The following is a 12,828-nucleotide window of genomic DNA, read 5'->3' as shown; positions in this document are numbered from 1 at the left end:
GGTTGTGTCAGGAAGGACAAACAAATATTGTTTCATTTAAGATGGCACACTGTGGCAACCCCGAACGGGACAAGCCAAAAGAAGCTTACTATTTTAGAAACAAGCATTTTAATATCTAACAACAGTAATAAAGCTTTTGAACAGTATCAGGTGTTCAATTTTTTAGCAACACTTGGAAAGGTCAGGAAACAAGCAGCAGTCTCAAGGTGTAAAGGAAATTGGAAGCACATTGAGGGGCGACACCCTCCTAACGGGTGTTGTATTGTTGTTATTGTTGTTGGGGAGTGGTGGAAACAGATCGCCCGACAGTGGCTCTGTCTGATCTCTCACTTGAGAGATCTGCCTCAGCAAAGCCTTCCCCTCCTCTCGTGCCTATAAAAATAGTAGATAGAGATTAGTACATTCTTAAATCACAGAACATTTCCCGGCTGTTCAAAGCATGCACATTAATGCTCACATCATTGTAGTCGCAGCAGCGCTGGGCACAGACGGATGCCTCGTCGTAGAGTTTGTTCTTGAAATAGTACTGACCAAGGTATTTGAGGGCTGTGCTCACCTCGGTGTGCTCCAACTGTTCCTGTGTGAACAGTATTTGGAGAAGTTATTGTGCCAGGTTAATTTCTCTAAATGAATGTTCCCACTAACCGAACATGCAACATGTTTTTGTCAAAATAGCCCAATGATTGGAAAAAAAACCTAAATTTCAATACAGCATAGCTAAACGTTTGTCTATTTTAAAAACAGGTACAGCTACTTGTGATGGAGCAGGTGCCCCAATGATTAAAAAAAAACAAGTCTGCAAAAAAAAGGTATGGACTGTAGTTTACTACTATACTGAAATCTAACACGTGGAGATGGCCTTTCTTCATCAAACACATTGACTATCAACATTCGGAGCATGGAGCAGACTCATGTCACTACCTGGCAAAATTGAGACGTGCTTATTTTCAGAAATAGGCAGTTGAACAAAATTAGTTTTCACACTCCTGATTGAGGACCCAAGAACTTTACTGAGACAGCTTTTTGTAAACCCGGCATTAAATTCCATTCCATAATATTGTCCCCCCATTCTACCTCTTAGACTTGTGTTAGAGCATGAGTTCCTTTTAAAATGCTTACTCCACAGGAGAAGACGTCTTGGGTGTAAAGCATGTAACTCTGGGCAGCGTCATCATTTTCATTCAGCTGGTCATGAAGCCTTAATAACAAATAAATATTGACATGTAGCTTCATCATGTTAAGAACAGAAGAAAAATACTCTGAACCAAAAAAATAAATCAGGCTACCTTTACAGAGTGAGGAATGTTTAGTTTTGCACTTGTGGTATTAACTTTATGCCAAGTATTATTACTGTATACCAATAAATCACGAATCCCTTAAAACTAAGGAATACAAGGCTCAGTGTGCTATAATTGCTCGTGCAACGTGGGCTCCCTCTTGTGGTATATTAATGAATCATTAAATTAAATGTTCTAACTTTTCATTCCACTTACAGTACCTTTGTTCAAGACGGTTCAATTGTATTTAGCTGAACTAAATAATGACATTTTTAAGATTTTTTGTTTTTTTACATTTGGGTAAATTTACTTTTATGTACATTTTAATTAAATCTTTTTTTTCCTGTTTCTGCACCCTGCTAATGATCAAACGGCGTAATGTTACAGTGATGTAGAATGATATTAAATACACTTTTTAGGAATAAAATCTCTGCATCAGTTTGCTAACCGGGCTTTAAAGCTACAGTTTTTTTTTTTTTTTATCATTCATTATTGTGGTGGTACTTTGAAAGCAATTTTTTTTAATGGTGTTTCTTTGTGTAAAAAGATTGAGAAGCACAGGGCTCATAAGAAACACTTTTTAGTTTGAAAGTACAAATTATTTTTCCAGATTCTGACCTTGCAAACACAAAGCAAATGCATTTTTTTTTCCATCTGAATGACTTTTTTATTTTGTATTTTTGTGCCACCACAATGTAATAGTAACATAAGACATCACATAACCCGAAAGTCAGCGCCACCTACTTTGCCAGTTTAAGTAGCGCCATCTTTTCTACATCTCCGACAGAGTACGCCCTCCAGTAACACTAGAAACAGCAACATTTATACATGCATGTCTGAAAACGTGCACGTACACATGGAAAGAAAGAAAATATTGGTTTACGTGCAAAGGGACCAACCTTCTTAGCTTCAGCTGTCTGGGACAGTTTTTCATAGCTTTCGCCCAGTGCAACCAACATGCGCGAGTCATTGGGCCTGTAGACGTAAAGCATCACGGTCCGACAAGAACAACTTGTCTATTCATTTTTTTTCTTGAAAAAAATATACGCTACAGTTACAAACCTGAGCTGATGAGCCTTTCGATAGTAGTAGAGACAGTAGAAGGGCATCTTGAGAATCTCATAAGTCTGACCTAAGCCGTACCAGGCTCGATAGTCCCGCTTGTTCACTTCAATTGCGTGTCTGACGCAGACAAACACATCCTGACACTCACCCCGACGTGACCACCAAAACAGAGGCGCTGATTGACCCACCTGTAAGCTTGGATGGCTGCAGATGTGTTCTTCATCTCCATGTACTCGTGGCCCATGAGGGTCCAGGCGCTCAGGCAGCGAGGATTCAGTTTGAGGGCGCGCTGAAAATAGAGTGCGGCCTTTTCGTGCTGCGAGCGCAAGCTGTAGTAGTTGCCTACAACAACCAACCACAGGTTAGTTAATTGACAACACCATCATTTAAGTGTGAATCACATGTATTGTACCCTATTCGTTGAGGATTGCGACTGAGCTGTGTCAAAAAATTTTAAAGATCGCAAGTAAGTGATGCCGTACAAAAAATGTTTATAATCGCCTCCATCAAGTTTAATTCTTGTTTATAACACATTATGATTCCAAAACAACTACCTGATACTATTTCAAACTCAAAACATTATGTTCTAAATCAAAGACTGACAAATGAGCTGACTTAAAAAAAAAAAAAAAAAAAAATCACACCGCCCATCTTTCTGTCCATTTCAGCTGTCAATCACAGGGGCCACCTAAAAGCAATCGAGATATTTTTCAGGAGTGTTCAATACTTACCAATAACACAGCATGTCTCCACTCTGTACTTGTCAATCTCAACCAACGTGTGGGCCAAGTAGCTCAACTCTGGTTTCATGATCTGCGGAAAGGCACAAATGGCATTTTTTTTTTTTTTTTTACAAAACATTGTTTCTTTTCCACTTTGGTCTTATAAAGACCTCACTTTGACATAGAGGAGGTTGGAGAAGGTGTCCATGTTGTCGATGCGATAGGGATCGTGCTCTCTCAGCTTGTTAAACAGAGCCACCGCCTGGTCAATATCTGCAATGGCGTCACAATAAAGCAAAGCAGGCCCAACAGAAAGCCCTTTCATCATTTAGTCGAGATACTTGATAACCAGCCACAACATGAGAGAGAGTGGTTTCAGCGACGTTAGAAGATTTTTACAACTTGAAATTAAAAAAATAAAAACCTCGGATATTGTGGTAGGCGACTGCCATCTGCGAGATGATGTAAGTGCTCTTGGTGAAGCCGGCGTCCATGAGGTTCTGGTACTTCTGGAGCGCCTCCTTGATCATCTGCAGCTCTGTGTACATGTGGGCCATGAAAAAGTCCTTCATCCAGCAGTTGGCCAAAGACAGAGACTTTAGCTGGGAGAGGACGAGAACGTGGACTTTCAGACGTTTCGAACTTAGCTTGTGGCGCGACAAACGCGTGAATTTGTGAAGGTTAGCTTTTAACCATTTCAATGTTGGTGACGAGGTTGCTGAGTTCTAGCCACGCCCCCCAGTGAAGAGGAAGAGCGTGAATTGCTTCAACAAAAACTTCCACTGCCTCTTTCAGCAGATCCAGCTTTCGAAGCACAACTCCATACCTGCCATTCCACAAACACACATACGCACACGTTTACCTACTGCAGTGTTTCCCAACATTTCAGGCAAGGAACACATTTGACATAAAAGGCCCTGGAAAGTTAATTCAGTTTTGTTTCCCGATCTACACGTTTGAATATAATGAAAACATGTCAAGATTAAAAACTACAGCATGTAGTACTATGAAGATACACCATTTGTAATTTCCCGATCCTTTTCTTTGGTCTTCCTCTCGCTCTTTTGCCTGGCAGTTCCATCCTCAGCACCCTTCTAACCAAATTTGCTTACTCACTCGCCTCTGGACATGCCTAAACCATCGAAGTCTGCTCTCTCTAATTTTGCCAACTTTGGCTGTCCCTCTAATGTGCTCATTTCTAATCCTATCCAATCTGTTCACTCCAAGTGAGAACCTCAGCATCTTCATTTCTGCCACCATCAATTCTGCTTCCTGTTGTTTCTTCAGTGTCACTGTCCCTAATCCGTACATCATGGCCGGCCTTCACCACGGTTTTATAAACTTTGCCCTTCATCACAGCAGAGACTCTTCTGTCACATACTGTAGAACACCAGACACCTTCCGCCTGGTGTACTAGATGAAATATCACGTTTTGTTTCTTTTTCAAATTCAGAGTTGAGTTGTTTGATCGGAAGCCGAGTGGGCCGTGGACTTGGACTATAACCTTGGAGATCATTCAAAATTGGCAGTGCTTTGAGCAATACTCTTCTCTGTGATGTGTCAAATTTAAGACTTACTTTCACTTTACAGGAACTTAAACAAAAGTGGTCATACAGGTTATTAATGTACCTTTTGCTACTTAGTGGAAGCACATTTACGCGGTGGCAAAATAGAGGAAAAAAATCCCGTATTTTGTCGTAAATGAAGACCATGATTATCTGACCAATCACACCGAATTGGATAATTTTCCGTGGCAGAGCTGGTCTCTCCCTGCACAATAATATGCCACGACAAACTGGTCTGGAATCAGTGCCCTGCGGTACAGATGTTGGCGCAAAGATATTTCTTACAAATATAATGCAAAACCATCCAGCTCTCCTGCGTTGTGCTTCTTACTCAGCTCCACCCTCAGTTCTCGCAAAGCTTCATTGCGGACCTGACCCTTCTCCAGAGGACCTAAAAACAGATATGTTAGCTTTTATCATAAAATATGAAAAAAAAAAAAAAATCCCTCCCTCATTCTCTATGACTGTTCTCACCAAGGCTGTCAACTGTCTCATCATCCTTCTTTTTCTCACCAGACTGCAAGTAAAAAAAAAAAAGAAAATTTCTCTTTCAGTTCAGGAGTGTGACCAAAGTGAATCAGGTATGAAAAATGTCATCCGGGTGAGTATTAACAGAAGAGTGTTACCAGATAACGTGAATACATGTAGAGGAAGTAAGCCTTCTGACTGGTGCACCCCTTCAAAAAGAAAGCTGCACGATCGTATTCTTTCAAATCAAAGTAAGATTTGGCCAGTGTTAGTGCATCAACGTCTTGTATGTCCTCCTGTAAGTCAAAGACAGGCCAAAACAACAAAATCAGCAAAAAAAAAAAAAAAAAAACCCCAAAAAAAACATACAATTCTGAGTCAGCATGTACAGTATAGTCAACACTGGTCAGTAAGGTACAACTTTCATCCAGAGCTGAGCTCTGGATGTAACAAGAGAAATACAGGTTAACATTGACAGAGTTGATTCCTCTGAAGTAATTTTGCGACGCTGCACTTAGGGAGCCACATGCAGTGTGGGCGTAGACCTAGAGTTGAGTAAGAGGAATACGTTGTACAAACCTCTGAAATAGAATGCGGTGATGGTAATGCATCTTTGGGAAGAGGATCTAGAGCAAAGGCCAACTCAGAAGCCCTAAATTAAAAAGACAGAAAAGAGCAATTGTTGGTCATTAGATCAACCGAGGTGGGACGCTAGTACGACTGGCTAAAGCGTTGTCCTCGCAGTTCTGAGGACTGGGCCCGCATGGCTTTCTCCCACATCCCAAAAAAACATGCGTTCATTGGAGACTCAAAATTGCCCCTAGGTGTGATTGTGAGTGCAACTGTGGTCCATCTCCACATGTCCTGCGATTGGCTGGCAACCAGTTCAGGGTGTGTCCAGCCTCCTCCCTGTTGACAGCTGGCATGGGCTCCAGCACTCCCATGACCATCGTGAGGATAAGCGGCATCAGGTGTGCCAGGCTTTCATGATATGTTTTGATATTTTTTTTTAAATTTGTCTGATTTTTGTCCATATTTTTTCACAATGAATATTGTATCTTTGCAATCACATATCTAGGCCAGTTATGTGTACTCACAGGGAGAAACAATTAAATGATTTTCCACTACACTATCATTATTTTAGAATATTTCCTTTTCGTGATATTTTTGTTTGGTGGTGTTCCGTGAGATTTTTCTAATGTCAAAGACCTACATTGTTTCAATATAGACTGTGAAACACTCTCCTCATGAGAGCCAAAACAAGAGGTATATCAAAAATTATGACTGTGGAGTATTGGAATTGACTTTGACCAAAAATTGAAACACTTTCAAAACCTGAATCAAAGTTTTTCCAAAACATTTCATTCCATTATACCCACAGTTTAATGATTATGTATTGTATTGGTATTCAACACCTTCAGTAACAGCAGAGCTCAAACGAATTTTACGAACAAACAAGCTATTCAGTTAGCCAGTCATTTTTCAGGATTGTACTGTGTATACAGTTTTATGTTGCATTTCAAAAGATAACATTTACACTGTGCGTGCTAATGAGGCTAACAGTCAGGTAAACAACAATCATTAGCGTCACTTGGGCACACAGCAAATAGACCAAAAGTAGACTACTGTAGTTACTAAGTGTCAATCTTACCACTTGGCACTATGCAAAAGTCCTCTTTCTTTACACAGCCATGTAACAGAAAGAAGCTGCTTTTTGATGTGCACCAGATCATCGAACTCACAGTGTAGCGCCGCCATGTTCATACTGGACGGAAAATGTTCGCGATTGGTGGACGACGTAGCATCGAAGTCCCGCCTGCGTTGTGTCGTCACTTCCGTTTCCCGCATTTATCCCTGCCGTCAATAAATCCATTTTATTCATCGCACAGTATTTTACTGACAAATATGCAGTTTATTTTCTACACTACAACTAATAATTGCATTATGTAAAATATTCATGGCATTGCTATTATAATTTTGACTAATATTAATAGTCGTAGTAATAAAAGTAGTATTTGAGGTGCAGCCCATCTCAAGTGACTCTCGGAGAGAGATTGGGTACAACCTGGACTTAGTGCAGTCCACATGAGACAAACAGACAAACAACCATTCACATCTGTGGAGAATGTCGTGTCTTTAGTAAATCTGTCGCCCATGTCTTTGTAAGTGTTCCTAAAAACCCACACCTGAGCAAATCAGACACAGGAAGGACTGAACAAAGATTCAAATGCTGAATTTCAGAACTGCAAGGCAGATGTGCTCGCCACTTTTCTCCGTGGAGCCGAGACTCAGCTGTTCTATTAAATACTTTGCATCAAATATCTAATAAGAAAGTACGAAGGAGCGACATCTCAACTAAAGAGTGAAACTTTGAATGTTCGGGAAGAGCCAGATTTAGCCTGGGTTGTACATGTTAGTGGAATATGTTAGTCTTCGCTGCATGTGCATGTAGTGTACATGAGCACATTTTGATCCCCCTCCCCCAAATCAAATACTCTGTAATCCATTTACTTTTAAGGGTGAAGTTGTAAAAAACAATTTGAAATAACCAACTCTTTTGGGGTTATAGGTTTTGGTCTGGCTTATTCTCAGTCACTTGTTACAGTTCTCAGAGGAGACTTGACTTTAGGCATTTGTCCGTAGCACTAGGTTTGAAAAGTTATATTTCTATACTGTATATATATTCATTATACTTTCCATTAGATTTTCTTTCCCTGATCAACACTAGCAAGAGCACTACAGCACATATACAGCCAGATCAGAACACAATGTTGGAATGCCAATCAGTATAATATAATGGGGTGTAAGACAGGAGCCGGGCTGGTAGACCACATTCTCAATCATGGGCTTAGGTGTAAGCGAGACTGCATCGTAAGTCCTAAAGCACTGCATCTACAGTTTGCCCCGAGTAGATTGCCCCATGTTCATATTTCTACCATTTTATTTTTGGGGGGTTTAGTGCTCTCTGTCATGAGCCAGGCTGGACCACGGCCAAGAAGGGAAGTAGTCCGCAAAGACTGTACATAAAAAAGCAAAACAAAACAAAATTAGTTATTGAGATATGTTACTCAGATTTGTTTGATAGACTCGGTGATTATTAACGTTTTTAATGATGTTGCACTTGTGCATTGTTGATTCTCTTCGAATAACCCCCAAAAATGTCTATTCTTCAAGAAAAGCCATAATGTTTATCATTGTTTATTGAAAAAAAAATGGATACGTAGTCTCAGCGAAATGGCAGGATTAAGTACTGAAGACATCGACTGTCACGTTTATCAATTTGTGCACGGCAGACAAAGTTTATGGAGTAGGGGAGGACGAGGCAATATTTTTTAATTTTCATAAATTCAAAAGTGCTACCTGAAAGAAACAAATGCAATGTGATTAAAAACCACAACAACGACTTTATAGCGCAAATCTGATTAAGTTACTTCATCAGTCCATTAGTAATGAGTTGACTATCGCTGCCCCACTTGAGTGTCTGCCTGATCCCCGACTTTTGACCGAATAAACACTTTTCCCAAACTGCCTCTGCGTCTCCAAAGTCCTGCATTTGGGTCCTCCTCTGTATCGATGGGTCGTGACAGAACAATCTGGCCAAACCAGCACCCAGCAGGAAAGACCCAGCTTCACCGGGACTGACACGAGGTAAACCGACTGCCGAAGGACCAAGCCTGTCCTATCCGTAGGCTCCATGATGTCGTTCGCGTCTTGCCTGTCACACGCACCGCCTGGTTGTCATGATTACGACCCGCTCACCACCTTGTCTTCGTTTGGACTCTGATTTTTCAGATTTTGAGGAAGACCGTGATTTATATGACCGACTGCCTGACTACGATTTAGATTATGACTGTGAATTTCCTCTCCCGATCTTTAATCCCAGTCAGTTTGTTTCACCTCCCCATGTTACTAGCTCCTGGGTGTCTTCACCCGGTAGGTCCAAGTCCTCCAATCCGTTTTTGGGAATCCGCTTGGCCATCTACCCGGGTCCTCCGCGTGGCGGGCAGAGGAGACGCCCACGCCGGGTGCTCCCTTGTGCTTCCTGCTGCGCGGCGACAAAGACACCGTCCTCGTCCATCCACTCCCCACCGGCAACGGCCAAACAGCAGATCCAGAGCTGGTGGCAAAACTTCCAGCTCAGAGGGAAGAGGAGTCCGCGAATCCCGAAGTGCTGCGACTCGAGAATCACGAGGTCTTCTATCGCGAAATGCGGGCGGAAATAGAGCGGCAGAGCGCCGAACTGGCGGCCCTCATGGCCCAGGTTCGGCAAGGATTAGATAACCATCTGAGCTATGCCCATGTCGAATTTGCAACAGACTCATTGCTGACTCACGCTCACGCTGCGGTTGCAACTGACCCGCTCCTGTGACACTCCCATGTTGCGGTTTCAACAGACTCTCTGCTGACTCACGTTCACGCTGCAGTGGCAACGGACCCGCTACCGAGCAAGGTTCACCTTGCTGTGGCAACGGATCCACCGCTGCGCCATTCCCACGTCGCGGTGGCAACAGATTCACTGCAAGCGCCACTGATCCGCGACCGAGCCGAGGTCACGTGGCAGTGGAAACCGATCCGTCGCCTCGCCACACTCACGTCGCGGCTTCGACAGATGCACTGCTGACCCAGGCTCACGCCTTGGTATCCTTCGAACGCTTTTCAAACCGAGCTCACGTCGTGGGTGGCAACAGATTCACTGCCGCGTCACACCTACGTCGCGGTGGTGACAGGCGTCCGGGCAACCGTCGTGGGAAAGGGGTGGAATTGGCGATCGAGGATGAGCCTGCTAGAGCGCCTTCAACATGCGTGTTCCCAAGGAACAAGAGCCAGAAGAAAATTGCAGAGAGCTTAAATTCAGAGGCTGGAGTGAATTCAGATAAAGACGAGGCAAACTATTTTCATCCAGTTAAGAGGGGGAGGACTTTATCATTCCCGTCGCTCCGTGTTGTGCCCAAGAATGATCTATTTACGCCCTCTAGTGTCTGCCAGCTCTCCTCCGGGATCCCTGACTATGAGCCAGTCGGACTCCGTCTGAAGGAGCCGACTCTCATTCATGAACAAGCGCCCAGTTCAGGAGTGCCAGGGGAAACACTGAAAGAGCAACAACGCAGTGTTCTGCCTCCTGTGGGGTTTCAGGAGCCAATCTCCGAATCCCACGGTCATATCCAGGAGGTGGCAATGGCGCTGCAGCCGCCTCACGTTCCTGTCCAGGAGGTGGCGATGGTTCTGCAGCCGCCTCATATTCCTGTCCAGGAGGTGGTGATGGTTCCGCAGTCGCTTCACGTTCCAGTCCAGGAGGTGGCGATGGTTCTGCAGCCGCCTAATATTCCTGTCCAGGAGGTGGTGATGGTTCCGCAGCTGTCTCACGTTCCTGTCCAGGAGGTGGCGATGGCTCCGCAGTCACTTCACGTTCCAGTCCAGGAGGTGGCGACGGCTCCTCGGCATCCTCACGGCCCTGTCCAGCAGACGGCGGCGGCATCACAGTCCTCTTCGTTTCAGTACTGGCGGCGACTGGTCCGCGGCCATCCCTCGCCCCTGTCTCAGCGGCGACAGGCCCGCGGCCATCCCACGCTTCTGCTCCGACGGCGACCAGTCCGCAGCCGTCTTACGCTTCTGGTTCGATGGCAACTGGCACGGCGTCATTCCACGCCCTTGTCTCAATGGCAACAGAGGATGGCGATGGCTCATCGACATCCTCACGTTCCTGACCAGCAGACGGTGACGGGACCACAGTCCTCTTCATTCCAGTCCCGGCGGGGACCGGTCCGCTGCTGTCCTACGCTCCTGTCTCGACAGCGACAGGAGCTGGGGAGTTCACATGGGCCAACCCGGAACTGGAAGGGCATCAAGATGGCTATGATGATGATCGTGGCAATCATGGCTTTGGTTCTTCTCTCCGTCGTCCTCGTCACTCCTGATGATTCCCAACCGCTTTATGAACCTAGCCTCGGCAGGGACTGATTCTGAGCCGCGGCGGCGACCGATGCCTGGTTGTCTTGCGGCCGTGTCTGGGGAGGCCTTCGCCCGGAGCAGTTGCATGCTTTTTGTCTGGTTCCTGCTTCGCAGTTGGGTTCCTCCTCAAGGACGTCCACCCGAATCACCCCGTAGGGACCCTGGTGCTTGGCGTCCGGGTCGTCCTTCTGACCTGTCCAGCCGGACGCCTCGCTTTTGGTGGCCTGGACGGCCACCAGACAGACGTCTTCGCCAGATCGTTGCAATTCATGCCCCGTTCCTGCACTCCCGTATTCTTGATCGTGAACCCTGGTGCACCGACCTCCGCCTGTCCTACGACCGACCCCGTAAGCTTGACATCTTTGATCCTCCTGACTTCTCTGATCGATCTCCCGTGTACCGATCCCTGCCTGCCCGCGGACCTGCTCTCTACGCCCGACGTCCTGACTATCGCTGCCCCACTTGACTGTCTGCCTGATCCCCGACTTTGGACCGAATAAACACTTTTCCCAAACTGCCTCTGCGTCCCCGGAGTCCTGCATTTGGGTCCTCCTCCGTACCGATGGGTCGTAACATGCAGCACAAATTGTTCCCTCCAACGCGAGACACTTATGATGAACTTGCTGACACAAACATGACACACAATGGACGTTTGCGTGTGAGAGGATAGAATGTGGACTGCGCTGTTTGAGATCAAGGCCAAAAGAAGCAACACGCTGGAAATCACATAAAGGCTTGAAGACAAGCGAAACATCACTGAGTCCCCATTGTGCCACGTTTTATCCCTTCCATTCAGACTGCTTCACACATTATTCATGCTTGTACATGCCAAACACAAAGCCTCTAAAGAGAAAGAAGCTATATTCTTTTGCGGAAAAAAAAAAAACACACCGTTCCCTCGGTTTCTCTGATTTACTTTTAAACACATTTGCCTTTTAAACACAGTTAATTAAAAAGAAAGCAGAGTAATCAAGTGGACTAGGACAAAGGAGCCTTCAGCAGCTGATGTAAAAACAGACACAACGCTTGGTGACTTTTATCTACATTTGCAAGTTGGAAAAGAGGATTTTGAGTGACATTTTAAAACACGCAAGGTAAATTCCGAGTATAGCCACTAAGGTAAACTTGATAGTGAGAGAGGAGCGATGTCAATTCTCCTGCCTCTCTTTCCCGTCAGGATCTATTGTGGTTAACCAAGCTCAAACAACAACACACGGCACCAGCCTTTCTTTTAATTCCTGATCTAATTATTGTACATTAGACATTTGCAGGCTCTTGATGTGGATGTACTGGGAGAGGATGATTCAATTTAAGAGTTGAAGGGACTCGCCTGTCAATCAAAGAAGATGACGGGACAAAGAGCAAAAGGCTTGCTACTTTTATTCAGTCGTCTGCGTATTCGGGGTGGGAACTGATACTGGGGTGATATTTTGACCAATGGGTGGAACGGTGGTTGAAACTTTACCTATTGGAGTTGGCGTGTTCTTTTCCTGCTTGCGTGGGTTTTCTCCAGGTACTCTGGGTTTCTTCCACATCCCAATAACATCCATGTTAGGTTAATTGAAGACTCTAAGTTGGCCTTTGATAAATGGCTGGATGACGGATGGATTTTGACCAATTAATATTTTTTGATTAAAATATTGTTAAAATAGTGATCACATGGTTGCACAATCTTTCTGTTGAAAGACAGACATGTCCAATATCGGCACAGTTTGTGTAATTGTTTAGTTATAGTTAGTTGTGTTTTCCAATTTTGTCTCATTTTCCTGTGTCCCGTGTTCA

At 44.5% G+C, this 12,828-nt stretch overlaps 1 protein-coding gene across 2 annotated transcripts; it reads right to left on the bottom strand.

Annotated features, from left to right (window-relative positions):
• Positions 1–80: 80 nt before the first annotated feature.
• Positions 81–6,910, bottom strand: LOC133491368 (cell division cycle protein 23 homolog). 2 transcript variants are annotated; one of them, XM_061802375.1, is made up of 16 exons: positions 6,840–6,910; positions 5,677–5,749; positions 5,256–5,393; positions 5,104–5,146; positions 4,915–5,020; positions 3,758–3,890; positions 3,489–3,666; positions 3,240–3,337; positions 3,074–3,155; positions 2,531–2,684; positions 2,340–2,459; positions 2,177–2,252; positions 2,022–2,083; positions 1,120–1,198; positions 458–577; positions 81–372 (listed from the first exon to the last, which is right to left on the bottom strand). In XM_061802375.1, the coding sequence occupies exons 3-16, from the start codon at positions 5,271–5,273 to the stop codon at positions 202–204; spliced, it is 1,440 nt and encodes a 479-aa protein (XP_061658359.1). In that variant the 5' UTR covers positions 5,274–5,393; positions 5,677–5,749; positions 6,840–6,910; the 3' UTR covers positions 81–201. The 2 variants fall into 2 exon arrangements, with proteins under 2 accessions (XP_061658359.1, XP_061658358.1); XM_061802374.1 differs by having other exon boundaries at positions 84–372; positions 6,749–6,910.
• Positions 6,911–12,828: the final 5,918 nt, after the last annotated feature.

This window comes from Syngnathoides biaculeatus, chromosome 18, assembly GCF_019802595.1.
Source record: "Syngnathoides biaculeatus isolate LvHL_M chromosome 18, ASM1980259v1, whole genome shotgun sequence".
Lineage (NCBI taxonomy): Eukaryota > Metazoa > Chordata > Actinopteri > Syngnathiformes > Syngnathidae > Syngnathoides > Syngnathoides biaculeatus.
Note: the sequence above shows the minus strand (reverse complement) of the source record. Positions and strands in the feature narration are given on the sequence as shown.

Coding starts and splice junctions, on each gene's coding strand:
- LOC133491368 (XM_061802374.1), bottom strand. CDS start 6,861: ATGAACATGGCGGCGCTACACTGTGAGTTCGATGATCTGGTGCACATC. Junction 5,394..5,676: donor CACCGCATTCTATTTCAGAG/GTTTGTACAACG, acceptor TTTGACTTACAG/GAGGACATACAAGACGTTGA. Junction 2,253..2,339: donor CGAAAGGCTCATCAGCTCAG/GTTTGTAACTGT, acceptor TTACGTCTACAG/GCCCAATGACTCGCGCATGT.